This window comes from Mirounga leonina, unplaced genomic scaffold (genome assembly GCF_011800145.1).
Source record: "Mirounga leonina isolate KUSES-001 unplaced genomic scaffold, KU_Mleo_1.0 Mir_151, whole genome shotgun sequence".
Lineage (NCBI taxonomy): Eukaryota > Metazoa > Chordata > Mammalia > Carnivora > Phocidae > Mirounga > Mirounga leonina.
Genome location: NW_023270377.1, coordinates 43,585,314 through 43,599,439, shown reverse-complemented (window position 1 = coordinate 43,599,439; position 14,126 = coordinate 43,585,314). Strand labels below are relative to the sequence as shown.

At 36.3% G+C, this 14,126-nt stretch overlaps 1 protein-coding gene across 3 annotated transcripts in view; it reads right to left on the bottom strand.

The window, feature by feature from the left end:
* Positions 1 to 14,126, bottom strand: part of ORMDL1 (ORMDL sphingolipid biosynthesis regulator 1) — a 22,475-nt gene extending 8,349 nt beyond the window's left edge. Inside the window, exons 1-5 of one of the 3 annotated variants that reach the window (XR_004679644.1) lie at positions 13,994 to 14,126; positions 11,685 to 11,865; positions 6,106 to 6,257; positions 4,334 to 4,460; positions 1,701 to 1,784 (exon numbers count right to left, since the gene is read on the bottom strand). Coding sequence is in view for 2 of the 3 variants with exons in the window: in XM_035007545.1 (XP_034863436.1) it covers positions 1,649 to 1,784; positions 6,106 to 6,257; positions 11,685 to 11,858 (462 nt within the window). In the remaining variant the exon portion in view is untranslated. Of the gene's footprint in view, positions 1 to 253; positions 1,785 to 4,333; positions 4,461 to 6,105; positions 6,258 to 11,684; positions 11,866 to 13,993 lie in introns of those variants that run through there. The other 2 variants (XM_035007545.1, XM_035007546.1) reach the window with 2 other exon arrangements.

Below are 14,126 nucleotides of genomic sequence, written 5' to 3'. Positions count from 1 at the left end.
GGCCCTCAAATATCTATTGAATAAATATTTTTAAAACATTGAAGGGTGACAAGTGGGGAAAAAAGCAGAAGGCCTGTATTAACAGAAGCAGATTTCTATCCCTGAAGTCTGTGCAAAAATATAAGCCTTTAAAATGAAGAAAAGCAAAGGAACATTTTTAACTATCGTAATTTTACAAATTCAGTTGCTTAAAAAAACCTTGAAAAGTAAATGTGACATTGCTGACTGAATTTGGAGATTATTTGTAATAATCTTACGTGAAAGAAAAGTTTTATTCAAGTATAGATTACTGGTTTAAAAATACATGGGAAAAGACAAACATACAAAAGCATTATCATACAACTGATTTCTAAACTCAGTACTTCTGAAATACAAAACAATGATCATTACCCCCCGAAAGTCAGTTTTTTGAATGAAACAAATTGATTTTTCAGTTGGTCTATAACTTTTCACTCGGTTTTGTTTACAAATATTACTGGATTTTTCAGTTTCATCCCGTATCAGAACTTTGTTTTTGACATGTTTCCTTCTCAAAGTAGTTATTTCTTGCAATTAATGTCACAAGATTTCAATATGGTTGCTGTTTTGGAAACAGTTACCACTTTGGCTTAATCTACAGTAAGATCCATGTATTGAAAGGCAAAACATTAATGGGCAAAATATGGGGATTGAGAGCAGGGGGTGTAAGAAAAGGCAGTGTTGTCTTTTACTGCAATCCCGCTAAAGAAGACTCCATTATTTACTTTGGTACTACTGCTACAGAAGCAGTTTCTGTCAGACCACAGGTTGGCTAAAATAGTTGTCCATTTTATGTTTCCTTTTCTAAACAATAGCAGACTTTAACAATTAGGTTATCAACCAAATAAGCAGACAGCTTTAAATTACCATATATTTTAACTGTGTGAAATAAATTATTTTCTTAATTGGATTAGCAGCCTTGTGTCTGGAAAGGCAGCAAAACCCACTCTGCTCCAAAATTAGAAGACTGACTCAGAGGCTGTTTATAAGATGCCTGGCTGTCTTATCACCAGTCATGAAGGTGGACTTTCATGAACTCAGTAACTTAATAAATGTAAAAATGACTTCATCCTTCAATACAATGTTGAGCCAGCAAAACCAAAATGCACAATCATAAAGTAGGGATTGCTTTGTATAAAACAAGAGGGAAATATCCTCTTATATACCATAAAAGGAACACATATGGTAATAAAAATGATCTATAATAAACTTGTAAAGAGATGATTCTGGTTTACATGTATGTCTGCTTCAACGGACTGACTGGAAATTTTCTTCTCCTAACATAATGCCCACTTATTATAAGCCAAGCTGGTCTTGGTGTCTTGTAAATCTCTTATTTCCTTGGATTTATCTACTACTATACCCTCACTTTACAGCCATTTAACTTATAAGCTGGGCCTGCCCAGCCTGCCTATAAAGCCTCTCTTCAGAAAGATACCACATGCATTACACAGAGGCATCTTCTAGTAAGTATCTGCACTTCAAAACAGCATATGAAGAACCAGCAACTGGCCCTCCAATGTAAATACTTCTCATTTCACATTATCATGGAAACAGTGCAGTTCACTAACCACTCCTTTCTTACAGAAAACTCAGTAGCTGTAAAAATTTTGTTCCATTCCAAAACACTTCAATACTTATTAATTCCAAAGATCCGAACACCATGTAGCTGTGGCATTTTAGGAATTAGCACACTCAGGAGAGAAGCTGTGTTTAGGATGAAGTGAGTTGGATCATACTTCGTATAGAAACTTGCCAGAAAATATCTGCAGAAATAAAAATTAAAAACATATATAACATGTAAAATTTGTAAAAAATTTAAAGGTAAAAAAGGCCACTGAAACATAAATACCTAAAAGCAGATTCACTTTTGAGCACTAAAATAAGAGTTTTACAGTTTGGGGCCTAAATTAATTTGGGATTTAAAAATTTATTTAACGGAAGCATATATGCACATTTTGCATTTCTGCAATTATGTTAAATGCATTTAAAAGAATGTGCTTGCAGGGCACTGGGTGGCACAGTTGGCTGAGCATCCAGCTCTCAGTTTTGGCTCAGGTCATGATCTCAAGTGTTGTGAGATCAAGCCCTGCATCGGGCTCAGCGCTCAGCATGGAGTCTGCTTGGGATTCTCTCTCCCTCTCTCTCTGCCCCTCCTGCTCACGATCTTTCTCTCTCTCCCTCTCCAAAATAAATAAATAAATCTTTAAAAAAAATGTGTTTGCTACTTAGTATCCTTTAAAACATAAGTCTTTCAAACTAGGGTTCGTATATTCTCTGAAATTTCAGGTATAGTTTTGTATTTATGTGTATGTTTCTGAAGAGAAGATCCAGATCCAAAGCATCTATCATATTCTCAAAGGGTTTTGTGACCCACCAAAAGGTTAAAAACTACTGCTATACGAAATAAGTCAATCAGAGAGAGACAAGTATCACATGATCTCACTGAAATGAGGAATTCTTAATCTTAGGAAACAAACTGAAGGTTGCTGGAGTGGTGGGGGGTGGGAGGGATGGGGTGTCTGGGCGATGGACATTGGGGAGGGTATGTGCTATGGTGAGTGCTATGAATTGTGTAAGACTGATGAATCACAGACCTGTACCTCTGAAGCAAATAATACATTATAGTTAAAAAAAAGAAAAAAAAAGAAGATAGTAGGAAGGGAAAAATGAAGGGGGGCAAATTGGAGGGGGAGACGAACCATGAGACTATGGACTTTGAGAAACAAACTGAGGGTTTTAGAGGGGAGGGTGGTGGGGGATGGGTTAGCCTGGTGATGGGTATTAAGGAAGGCACGTATTGAATGGAGCACTGGGTGTTATACGCAATGAGTCATGGAACACTACATCAAAAACTAATGATGTAATGAATGGTGACTAACATGACAAAATAAAATTAAAAAAAAACAACTACTGCTATAAAGTTGTGAAAATGGGGTATTAGTGCAATTCTGTATCTTTGAAAGAAAACAAATACTTGATTGCCCTTTTGATGTTCTCATTTCCATATTGTAGCTGAAAAGGTGGACAACCAGTTTAACTGGAAAACTGAAAGACACTGTTGTAAATTTCCAACTACTTTGCTGTAATTGAACATATGTACACATTCAAAGACATTCAACAACTGATAATTTGTTTTGACAAGCCTAAGCTACCTTTAGGACCATAAATCATCAAGTGAGAATTGTCTAGTTTTTACCCAAGGGTACATCAGAGTGCAGACACATCATCTGGCCACTGAGAGTATCCTAATATAGACAGGATGTAAAGACTAAAACATCATACTTTACTTGATCATAACTAAGAGATTAGTCTGCATATGAGTGTTTGTCTAATTAGTACTGTTAAGAGTCAGGAAAGTGGGCGCCTGGGTGGCTCAGTTGGTTAAGCGACTGCCTTCGGCTCAGGTCATGATCCTGGAGTCCCAGGATCGAGTCCCGCATCGGGCTCCCTGATCAGTGGGGAGCCTGCTTCTCCCTCTGACCCTCCCCCCTCTCATGCTCGCTCTATCTCATTCTCTCTCTCAAATAAATAAACAAAATCTTAAAAAAAAAAAAAAAGTCAGGAAAGTATCCTAATAGCCTTTCATCTAAGTACTGTCATTCATTTCTAATAAGGGGAGAAAAGCGTCTTGTGTAATATGGTTAGAAAAGAACAGCTATTTTCAGGTATGACTAAAAACATCACAGAGAGCTATATATATCATTTTCAGAAATCATCTAAACGGAGGAATTCTGTAATTTTCCACCTATTTCACAATCTATAATCAGAAAATACTTCTGAAGAATAAATCATATTCTTCAATCTTTTATCTAAATCCTTTCTTCCAACTTTCATATACCTGAAGACTGTTTTTATACTTCCTTCACTGAACAAAATAGGATACCACTTGCATTTAGTAAGCTCACTTGATTTTCCATAATCATTATGGGTTTAATGTATAACCTGATATGTTGGAAATAGATCTTCTTGGAATTGCTTCTCGTCATACTGTAACATATGTCCCCCTTTATGTCTTTTAATAAAAACTAACTTTATGTGTAAATTATACGAAAATTACTTGGTTCTTACAAAACCTTGACAACCCTCCAAGGGGATGCAAAACCAAGGTGGGAATTGTATAATTGCCAGTTGCCAAATTTCCATTTGCCAATTTCCAGTTGTCAAAGGGTATACTGGAAAGAGACCTGTATTGAAGTTTAGGATTTCTTCTGGGCTCTGGACTCTAGCTAGATGCAAGATCTGAAATAAGGTAATGCATTTGAGCCTAATTCTTTATCTAAAAATCTGGGATAACATTGCATGCCCCACCTACCTGACAAATGATGATCAAATAAGAAAATGTGAAAGCACTCTGAAAAGTATCAATATTATATAGATGACTTTAATGTTGTTTCTTCAGTTATATAAGGAATTTAATCACAGAATATTTGAAATCATACCTGTGGGTCAAAAATATATTTTTAGAAATATGGATGTTGTACACAGGTACATCTTAGTTGACAATTTTGTGACAGCTCTTATTGATAATTCAGTATAAATTTCAGCTTTTTACATTAATTATAATGCAATCCTCAACATTTTATAGATGAGGAAACTGAGGCTTTCAAAGAAATGGCCCAAAGTCACCCAGCTAGAAAGCAGTAGAGCTAAAATCCAAATTTAAGGCTGTTTGTATAACTATTGTTCCTGTTATTGCACTTACTTTTGCTATATCATACAAATCATTTATCTCTTGATGTTAATTTTATATGGGGCTGAAATAAAAATTTAAAAAATTTCCTCAAAGTGCTATCAATATAAGAAAAAAGAAACCTATCACTTTATGATCAATTTATTCTTTTCATTTTAAAATGCCTTCCTTTCTCTGCACATCTATCTAAAATCTACCTTCCCCTAAGTCCCAGTTTAAGGAATCCTAATGCCTCCAAGAAGTCTTTCCAATTACTCCAGACTGCACTGATTTTATCACGGATGCATTACTATATACAAGCTATGTGGTATACAGTGTTTGATCAAGATATACATAAAACATCCATTATATGCATACAACTATACTGAGTGTGGAATTCAAAGCAATCTATACACTTAGAAATTCTTTGCACAAACAAATCATTTATAATAACAGATAATACAAAATGACATAAATAAGGGATATGTAACAACTACTAAAGGAGTTCAAAACAGGTCATTATTACTTAAGGTTGGGTGCTAAGGAAAAGACCTTATTGAGGAGGTAGGATTTAAATCTTGAAAGAAGGATAAATTAAGAAAGAAGGTATTTTGGGTAGGAGACATGATTTGAACAAAGGCATAGAACTAGGACTACACATGAAGTTTTCAAGAAATGCTGCTTAGAAGAGCTTGACCACATGGAAGTTGGATGGGGTAAAATATTCACATAAAGGAAAAATGAGGTAGGAACCATTTTGTGAAGGGTCCTGAATATCAGGTAATAGGAGGTAATTTAAGGTTAAATGCTTTACAAATAGATATTATCTCATTTATTTCTTACACCATCATACTGAGCTATGTACTACTGGCTAGAATTTCATTATGAGCAAACCAAGCAGGCTGAGTGATAAACACAGGATTCAACCCAGGTCTGTTCTACGATGAAAGCCTAACTTCTCTTGTCTATAAACTATACAGCAGTCTCTCCCAAGGAGTTTGAACATCTAAATTGGTGTGTGTGGGGGGGGAAATGGTCAATGAAATTCATCTGAAATCATCCAAATCCTTGTTTAGGGAGATTAATCTGATGGTGGAATACAGAATAAGATTATGCATTTATCTTTCTTGTAAGCAACTTAAGGATATGAACTAGAATATATTTGACCTGTATATCCTAGAATGTCTAAACATACTGATGGGCACACTATGTTGTCTCTATATATTACTGACTGAGATAAAAAACGGTTTATTACCAGCCTGTTAAAGACTCTGCCTGTATTTCATGCTCTGTGGTAGCTATTCATTGGTAGAGGTTTCAACAAATATGCTGTTTCTAACTGAAATTCAACCTCATAAAAGGACAGCTGCCTCTTATCCAATCTTCTTCATACCTAAAAAATTTCCACCACTTACAGAATTATTGGAGAAATTGTAAAAAACTTCCGTGAAGATGTAAACTGTACTCCATAGTCCAGTTGTTCCCAATGAGTTAGGAGCCTTGCTTTACCCTGGTCAGGAGTTTCAAACGGTGTTCCTTTTACTGCATGCAAAAATACATACATCCCCTGGAAAACAAGCAAGGAGATATATAATCAATATCAAATATAAAATTCGTACTTGTCAGCAAGCATTAAGATAGTTCCAGACTGCTTATGACAGTATGGGTGATTCAACTTAACAGCTCAAATTTTAAGCTTTCATATTATTTGTGAAAGGCTGTGGCCAGTTTCTTCAGAGTAAAATAAAACTTCCAGAGGCATATGAATATTATTTGGTGAAAACCAGTAAAAGATCAACTGAAAGTAACCTGTTTTCATCTCCTACTAAATTGAAAATACACAAAAAAATAACATCAGGATTGCTTTATATCATTACATTTAGATTTTCTACTACCTTTCCTATTAGGAAACAGGATTGTCTTTTTTTTAATTTTACTTTATTTATTTATTTGACAGAGAGATAGAGCCAAAGAGCACAAGCAGGGGAAGTGGTAGAGGGAGGAGAAGCAGGCTCCCCACTAAGCAGGGGGCCCACCGTGGGGCTCAATCCCAGGACCCTGGGATCATGACCTGAGCTAAAGGCAATAGCTTAACCAAATGGGCCACCCAGGCCCCCAGGAAACAGGAGTATCTTATCCCTGATGTGTAGGAATATTTAGTGTCATATTACTAAATCCGATGATACTTACAAAATGATAAAAACGTACATTCATAAATAATAATAAAATTTCTGCATCAGGGGAAAATGGTTTTGAAAATCTGTATTAAGACTATCTCTGTCTCAACAGTTCTAACACAACAAAGATGGTTACACAGTAGATCTAATGTTCAACTCAATTTGCTTTTAAAATCACCACTGTGCCCCAACAGTGTTTCTTTAGAAGTTAGTTTTTAAGAAGATTTACTTATTTATTTGGGGGGAGGGGCAGAAGGAGAGGGAGAAAAGCCAGATGCAGGGCTCAATCCCTGGACCCCGAAATCATGACCTGAGCCAAAATCAAGAGTCAGATGCTTAATTGACTAAGCCATCCAGGTGGCCCTGAAGTTATTTTTTTTGAAAGTAAAAAAACATTATTAAATCCATTCTGTCTAGGGATATGTTTGAACATCTAATTTTGTGATTAGGAAAAAAACCCAATATATATTAGATTTTGTTTCTTTGAGATTATTATTCTATTTAGATCACTGGTAGTACTTCATTTCATTGCAGGATCACTGTCTGAGGCACCAGTAACAGAATATTCTTGCCTAAACATTATCATCAGTCTTTCCTCCTAGAAATCACAAGGAGGTGTCATTTTTGCTTCTCCAACTTTTAATCAATATATGGAAAAAAGAAGAAAAATTAGTGATTTGAAATTTTATATTACTAACTAGGTTAAGAGAGCCATTCTTTTCAAAGCTGAGTCTACTTTCTAGTTATTCCATTAGGCAATTCAAAAGTTGTTTAGCCACAATAACACCAAAGCTATATAGCAATAGACTCATGTTCAATTGGATTTAACTCAAAAAGCATTTAATAAGTGGCTTATATGTACAGGACACAGGACATGTATGCCCACATGAAATCGAGTAAGAAATGTTCACAGCCTTGAAAAAAACTCAATCTTCTAAGAGATGGTAAGAAAAAAAAAAAAAGATATGCATAAGCAACTAGAATGTAGGGCAGAAACTGCTATCAAAGGTACAGAGCATACAGCCAATGCAGAAGAGGGAAAGGTTCTTTGTCGCTGAGGCAAAAGCTGTGATGCTATCTTGTCAACTATCTCATTCTTGAAGGTTCAGCTCAAATGACAACTCCTTAGTGAAGGCTCCCTCATTAGTAGTAGCCTATGTGCTTGTATAGAATTTTATTGAAAATACTTTTATTTATAGCACAATATATTTTGTTAGACTTTTTGACATGTTTGTTCTCCCATTAGCCTGAATACTTCAGGAACAAGGGCTGGTACACAGCAAGTATTAGATATTAAACCAAGATGACACTAAGCTAAGGAATGTTTATTCTGTAAGCACAAGGAAACCAATTTCACATGGACTTTACAGGAGGCAATTAAAACAGAAATTGTATGCTTTTAAATTCTGAGGAGTATAGGATCCAAAAAAATTAAGAATCTCTAACCCATGCATGTATTAGAATCATCAAAGAGAAATACAATCCTCTCATTATTTCCTTCAAACTACATGCATCACCAGTGTTTAGAATATTCAAACATAATATCTTATATATCCTTTTCACAAACAGAATAAAATCTGACTGACCATATATCTTCTATCCCATTATTTTTAATAATTATTCTATAAAATTTAGTGATGGAGGATTTATACCCAAATCAAAAAAATTGGGGAAAAAATATGTAGCTCATGGTTAGCCGTTAATATTTACTGGCGCAAAATGCAGAAAGTCCTCATTCATTTTAAAAGCTAGGCTAAGAATTTTGTGAAATATTAATACCTCTAAAAGTGAATTATAGCCACTGTAAAAATGAATAAAAACAATCACTGTAGGTTTCTACTATATGGTTCAGAAAGGCAAAGACAGTATTTTTTCTAACCATGGATAACAACTAGGTCTAGTTTCCCATTTAAAAGCGTTCAGTACGTATTTCACATTTTATTGGTTTAATGTAGTCTGTCTTCAAAAGAAACTAAATTTGGAGTCATGTTAATTGCTACATCAATGGCTGGTAGTTAGGGTTTTAGTGTGGTGAACTAGTAAGTCAGAAGTTCGCTTTCCTTATGCTTTGTCCACACCCATATACTGTACTTCAAAATCTCAGTCAACTAACTTGAAAACATCTAGGCAAGGGGAGGGGGTTACTTCTAAGTACATTTAATACATGTGCCATTGGAGAAGGGAAAATTATATGACAATACAGACTAATTTAGCAAACGTTTACATAGGTCTTTAGAGATATGGGAAATAAAGAGACAAATTCCTAATTATAAAACTATGATAAATACACTTAAAAGAATGCAGCATGGGAGTTTTGTAGCTTCCTGGAGAAGGAGATATTTGAGTAGTTTTCCTGGACAAGTCGGAATCAGCCCAGCAGAGGAGGAGGGGGGGGAGGGTATTAAAACAGTGGAAAAAGAGCCTAAGCCAAAGCAAAAAGGTGAGAACAAGATAATTTTCATTATTGTTAAAGCAATACTCATGTTTGGAGATGGGATGAGATAAGATTGAGTCCTTTTCTTGCTTCTGTACTGTTATCAACTGGTCTTATATGCCACATAAGGAACTTGTTATTTTACTATGCATACAATAAGGAATCACAGAAGGACTTAGAGCATGACTTGAGCATATATGCATTTTGAAAATAACTCTCTGCCAAGTTGGAATGGAGGACGGTAGAGGAACATCAAGGACACCCACCTGAGGAAAAAAATAAGGGCACCAATTATAGCAATGCCAGTGGGGATTAAGTTGAGAGACAGTAAAGCAGTAAAACAGGGCTTTAACTAAATGGATATGGAATACAGAGGAAAAGGAGTTAATCTAAGACTAGAGTGACCATATATACTAGCTAGTATGACTGGTCCTGATTTACACCTATTTTCTTGGAGTAGTTATTACTAGAGCTCCCTTTTACTCTCAGAACAGTCTCAGTTTGGATAATTCATTACATGAATCACTTCACCTTTGACATTGGCTTGCCTTACTGGGCAGACAGTGGTGCCTTTAGATTAGATCAGGAACAAAGCCAGAGGAACAGGGTGAGTGGTAAGGGACAGATCAGGAATGAGTTTAATTTATAATTATAATTGTTTGGCTTAAGGTACAAGGTGATCTGCCAATTTTAATATGAGCATCATTCTACAGGTAGAAACTGAAAGTACAGATAGATGAAGTAATCTTGATAGAATACACAGAATAAAAAGAGATGAAGAAAAGAACCTTGGGGACAGCAATATTTAGGAGAGGAAAACAGAAGGAAGAATGTGCAAGAAAGAGAAAAGGAAAAATTAGAAATATATCTAGGAAAAAGTGACCTCATGGAAGCCAAAGAAAAGGAATTCTGGTAAGAGGGATATAACTCTTTTCAAATATTTCAGAGAAGTCACTACTTAAAAATAGCCCTACCGGGCGCCTGGGTGGCTCAGTTGGTTAAGCGACTGCCTTCGGCTCAGGTCATGATCCTGGAGTCCCTGGATCGAGTCCCGCATTGGGCTCCCTGCTCGGCAGGGAGTCTGCTTCTCCCTCTGACCCTCCCCCCTCTCATGTGCTCTCTCTCATTCTCTCTCTCTCAAATAAATAAATAAAATCTTAAAAAAAAAAAAAAATAGCCCTACCAAAGTCCATCGCATAAAATGGACTAAGTGGACATTCATTTATTTTTACCACCACATTATCCTTGTCCTCCTCCAATCAAATTCAAATACTCTTCAGAAAATAGGAAATAAATAATATTAATTAAAAAAATCTATTTCTCCTACATTTTCCTGCCTTAATGGTCCAAGTTCTTCATTTTCTGGATACCTTTAAACAAATACATAATTAATGTGGATTCAATTAAAAGTCTCAACTAATGGATTTCTCCCCTTTCATTCTGCTTTCATAGACTGTTAAAGATAAGAAAGGTCACTATTGGTTTTTTTTTTTTAAACATTTTCCAGGGCTGCATAATATGATCAGTACAATCAACTGAACCTCTGTGGGATACTTTGCAGAACTATCCTATAATACAGAAGAACCACAGTCAACATGAAAAAGCTAAGGCACCATAAGACCCTCAATCACGTAAGATATGATTAAGCTCAAAATTTCTATACTGAAGGAGAGTATATGTATACAATTTAGAAAGGATTGAAGTTTAACAAGGATTGAAATCAATGATGGTTATTAATCTCCAGTTAATCAAAAACCATTACTTCTGAAGCATTCTGGTTAATCAATATATTAGTAGCTTGAATTACAGTGTCTTGTAATTTTTGCTAAAATGACCTCCTATTTTCTAGATTCCATAAAACCATAGAGGAAAAAAAAGATCTTACTTAGAAAAAGGGCCCAATGTTTAAATATAAAGTATTAATAGAAAAAATATAATCTTATCCCAGATTAGAATTCTTCAAAATTGTCACATATATTAAAAATCACTAAACTGTACACTTTTAAGTCAGCGAATTTTATATAATTATGAATTATATCTCAAACTGTTAAACTAAGTCATGTTTTTCTTCTTTATAGCATAAAGCTTTAAGCTTTTTAAAAAAAATTAAATACACATAACATAAAACGTACCATTTTAACCACTTTTAAGTGTACAATTCAGTGGTATTAAGTATATTCACATGTGGATGAACACTTGGGTTCATTAAGTACATTCACATTGTTATGCAACCATCACCACCAACCATCTCTACAACTCTTTTCATCTTACAAAACTCAAACTGTACTCATTAAACAGCAACTCCCTATTTCTTCCTCCCTCAGTCCCTGACAAGCACTAAACCTTAGGCTTATAAGTGCTTAGTATAAAGTAAAATTCTTACCAGATTATGTATAACATTTGTTAAGGTCCAAGCAACAGGAACACTGAAGAAGGGAATACTGAGTAGGACAATATGAAGCAAGCCAACTCCTAATGCATATGTCAGCCACATACCCCGGCTATTCATTACACGGGTATTTGGATTCACCTCACTGTGGGCAACTCCAACATTCATGTTTGCTCTGTAGGAAAGCAATGAAATGAATCAACAATGATATAACTGGAAACCTAAACACTCTTTACTCTGACATGACAAAATAAGTGTTACTAGGATCATTTTTCTCTAGTTGTTCTGAAATAGAACAAACACATCCACCAAAATATGCTATTTGCAGATGCCAATGAAGGCAGTAAATAATTCTTAACATCTGACTTCCTGGTAAGACAAACAAGACTTAATTTTTATGGCTCTTATTGAAAAAATTAAAATCCCTTTCCTAAAGCTTGTCTTCTATCATGTTGGTTTTACAAAATGAAATAATGGACAGGAAAACTCAAACGGAAAGAGAAAACCTACACTCTCTTATATCATGAAACCAAAGTGAAAGCTCAGGAGCTAAATGTACAAAATAAAACTAATATAAAAAAAGCAAAGCTACAGCATTATTTATAATAGCCAAGATATGGAAGCAACCCAAGTGTTCACCCACATGTGAATGAATAAAGATGTGTGTGTGTGTATGCATATGTATGTATACTAGAGTATTACTTAGCCATAAAAAAGAATGCAATCTTGTCATTTGCAACAACATGGATGGACCTAGAGAATATAATGCTAAGTGAAATAAGTCAGAGAAAGACAAATACCATATGATTGCACTTATATATGGAATTTAAGAATCAAAACAAAGCAAAAAAGAGACCAAAAAACACTCTTAAATACAGAGCACAAACTGGTGGTTGTTGCCAGAGGGGGGGGCTGGTGGGGGGGATGGGTGAAATAAAGGGGATTAAGAGTACACTTATCTTGATGAGCACTGAGAAATGTATAGAATTGTTAAATTATATTGTACACCTGACACTAATATAAGTTTAATTATACTTGAATTAAAGACAAAAAAAGGCAACGTGGATCCACCCAGTCTATTCTGAGTAGCCAGATTCTTGTATCTAATGTAATGTTTCCAAAGAGTGGTCAGGTTCAAATCACTTCTTTTTAAATACTGAACCTGGGAGGAACATAATGTGGCGAAAAATTTACATGGTCCAGGGATAAGGTTTGTTTCTCAATCTCATGATACAATAAGGTTAAAACAATGAGTCTTTCCTCCTTTAACTCTTCAACTCCCCTAAAATTTTCGGGTTTTTTTTTTTCTTTTTCTAAGTTTTTCCCTTTATTGCATTCAAAATGAACACCAAAGGAAGAAAGGATATTAGTTCCCAGTTATTTTAAGCCTGACGTTTCCTTGGTTCTAAGAATCCCTCGAACAAAGTACAGCTGTCCTGAAGAATACCTATCATCCCCAGTAAAAACCAACCAGTGAGACTGAAAGGGGGGTGGCATGGTTAGAGTATATTTGGAACAGGTCTGATTTATTAGTACATGAACCCTCCCTATTATGGAGTTGGCATTAAAAGAGTAATTTCTCATAAACCCATCCAACAAGTGTCTCCGGAGTAAAATGTCGCATTCTCTCTCCAAAAATCTACGGAACACGCATCAAGGCTTATGATGATGAAAGCTGGTTACACTAACAAGACACAAATGTCTCAAGTTAACGTGTGCAAATATTTCTTCTAATTTAAGTATCTATTTTACATCATACATTCTTTTCATTAAGCTATAGGTTATACTTAGAAGATGCCAAAACTCAAGATACTTTTCCCATTTCCCACAGAATGGAAAGAAAAAAATAAAGCTCGAAAGAGGCTCAAAATTTCTATCTGAGCTGGAAGGCAAAGCTGAAACCTTCCCAAGGTTTCCCAGAAAACCTTCCCAAGGCGTCTGCCGCGCCACTTCAGGACTGGCAAACAATGACTTCCGACTGTGAAGAGCCTCTCGGCTCTGCCTAGGCGAGTCTCGAGGACGGCGACCGGTCCTCTTGGGGACTTCCTCGCGAGCCAGAAAATCACGGGCAGCGCCCCCCCACTCGCCCCTTCCCTCTCGGAGCTGCACATCCCACCAGTACCAGGGCAAGACGACGAGGATTTGGGGGCAAGCCTCGGGGGCCACTTGGTCCGCACCAGTAGAGCGGGAGGCGCGGACGCAGCCGTAGTCCACTTTTCCCCTCAAGCCTACCCTGGCCCGCCAGCAGAGCCTTCCCACCGCAGACAGCAGCACATCCCCTACAGACGTTCCTGCCCACTCACCCGCCGCCCCACTCCCGGCGGCCAGCTCGGAACACAACCGACTCCGCGGCGACGGCGTCTCTTCAAGGCCGAATGCCTAACATCAGCCTCAGAACAGCGCAGCGCAGCTTGCGGAAGCGTTCAGAGCCGAACG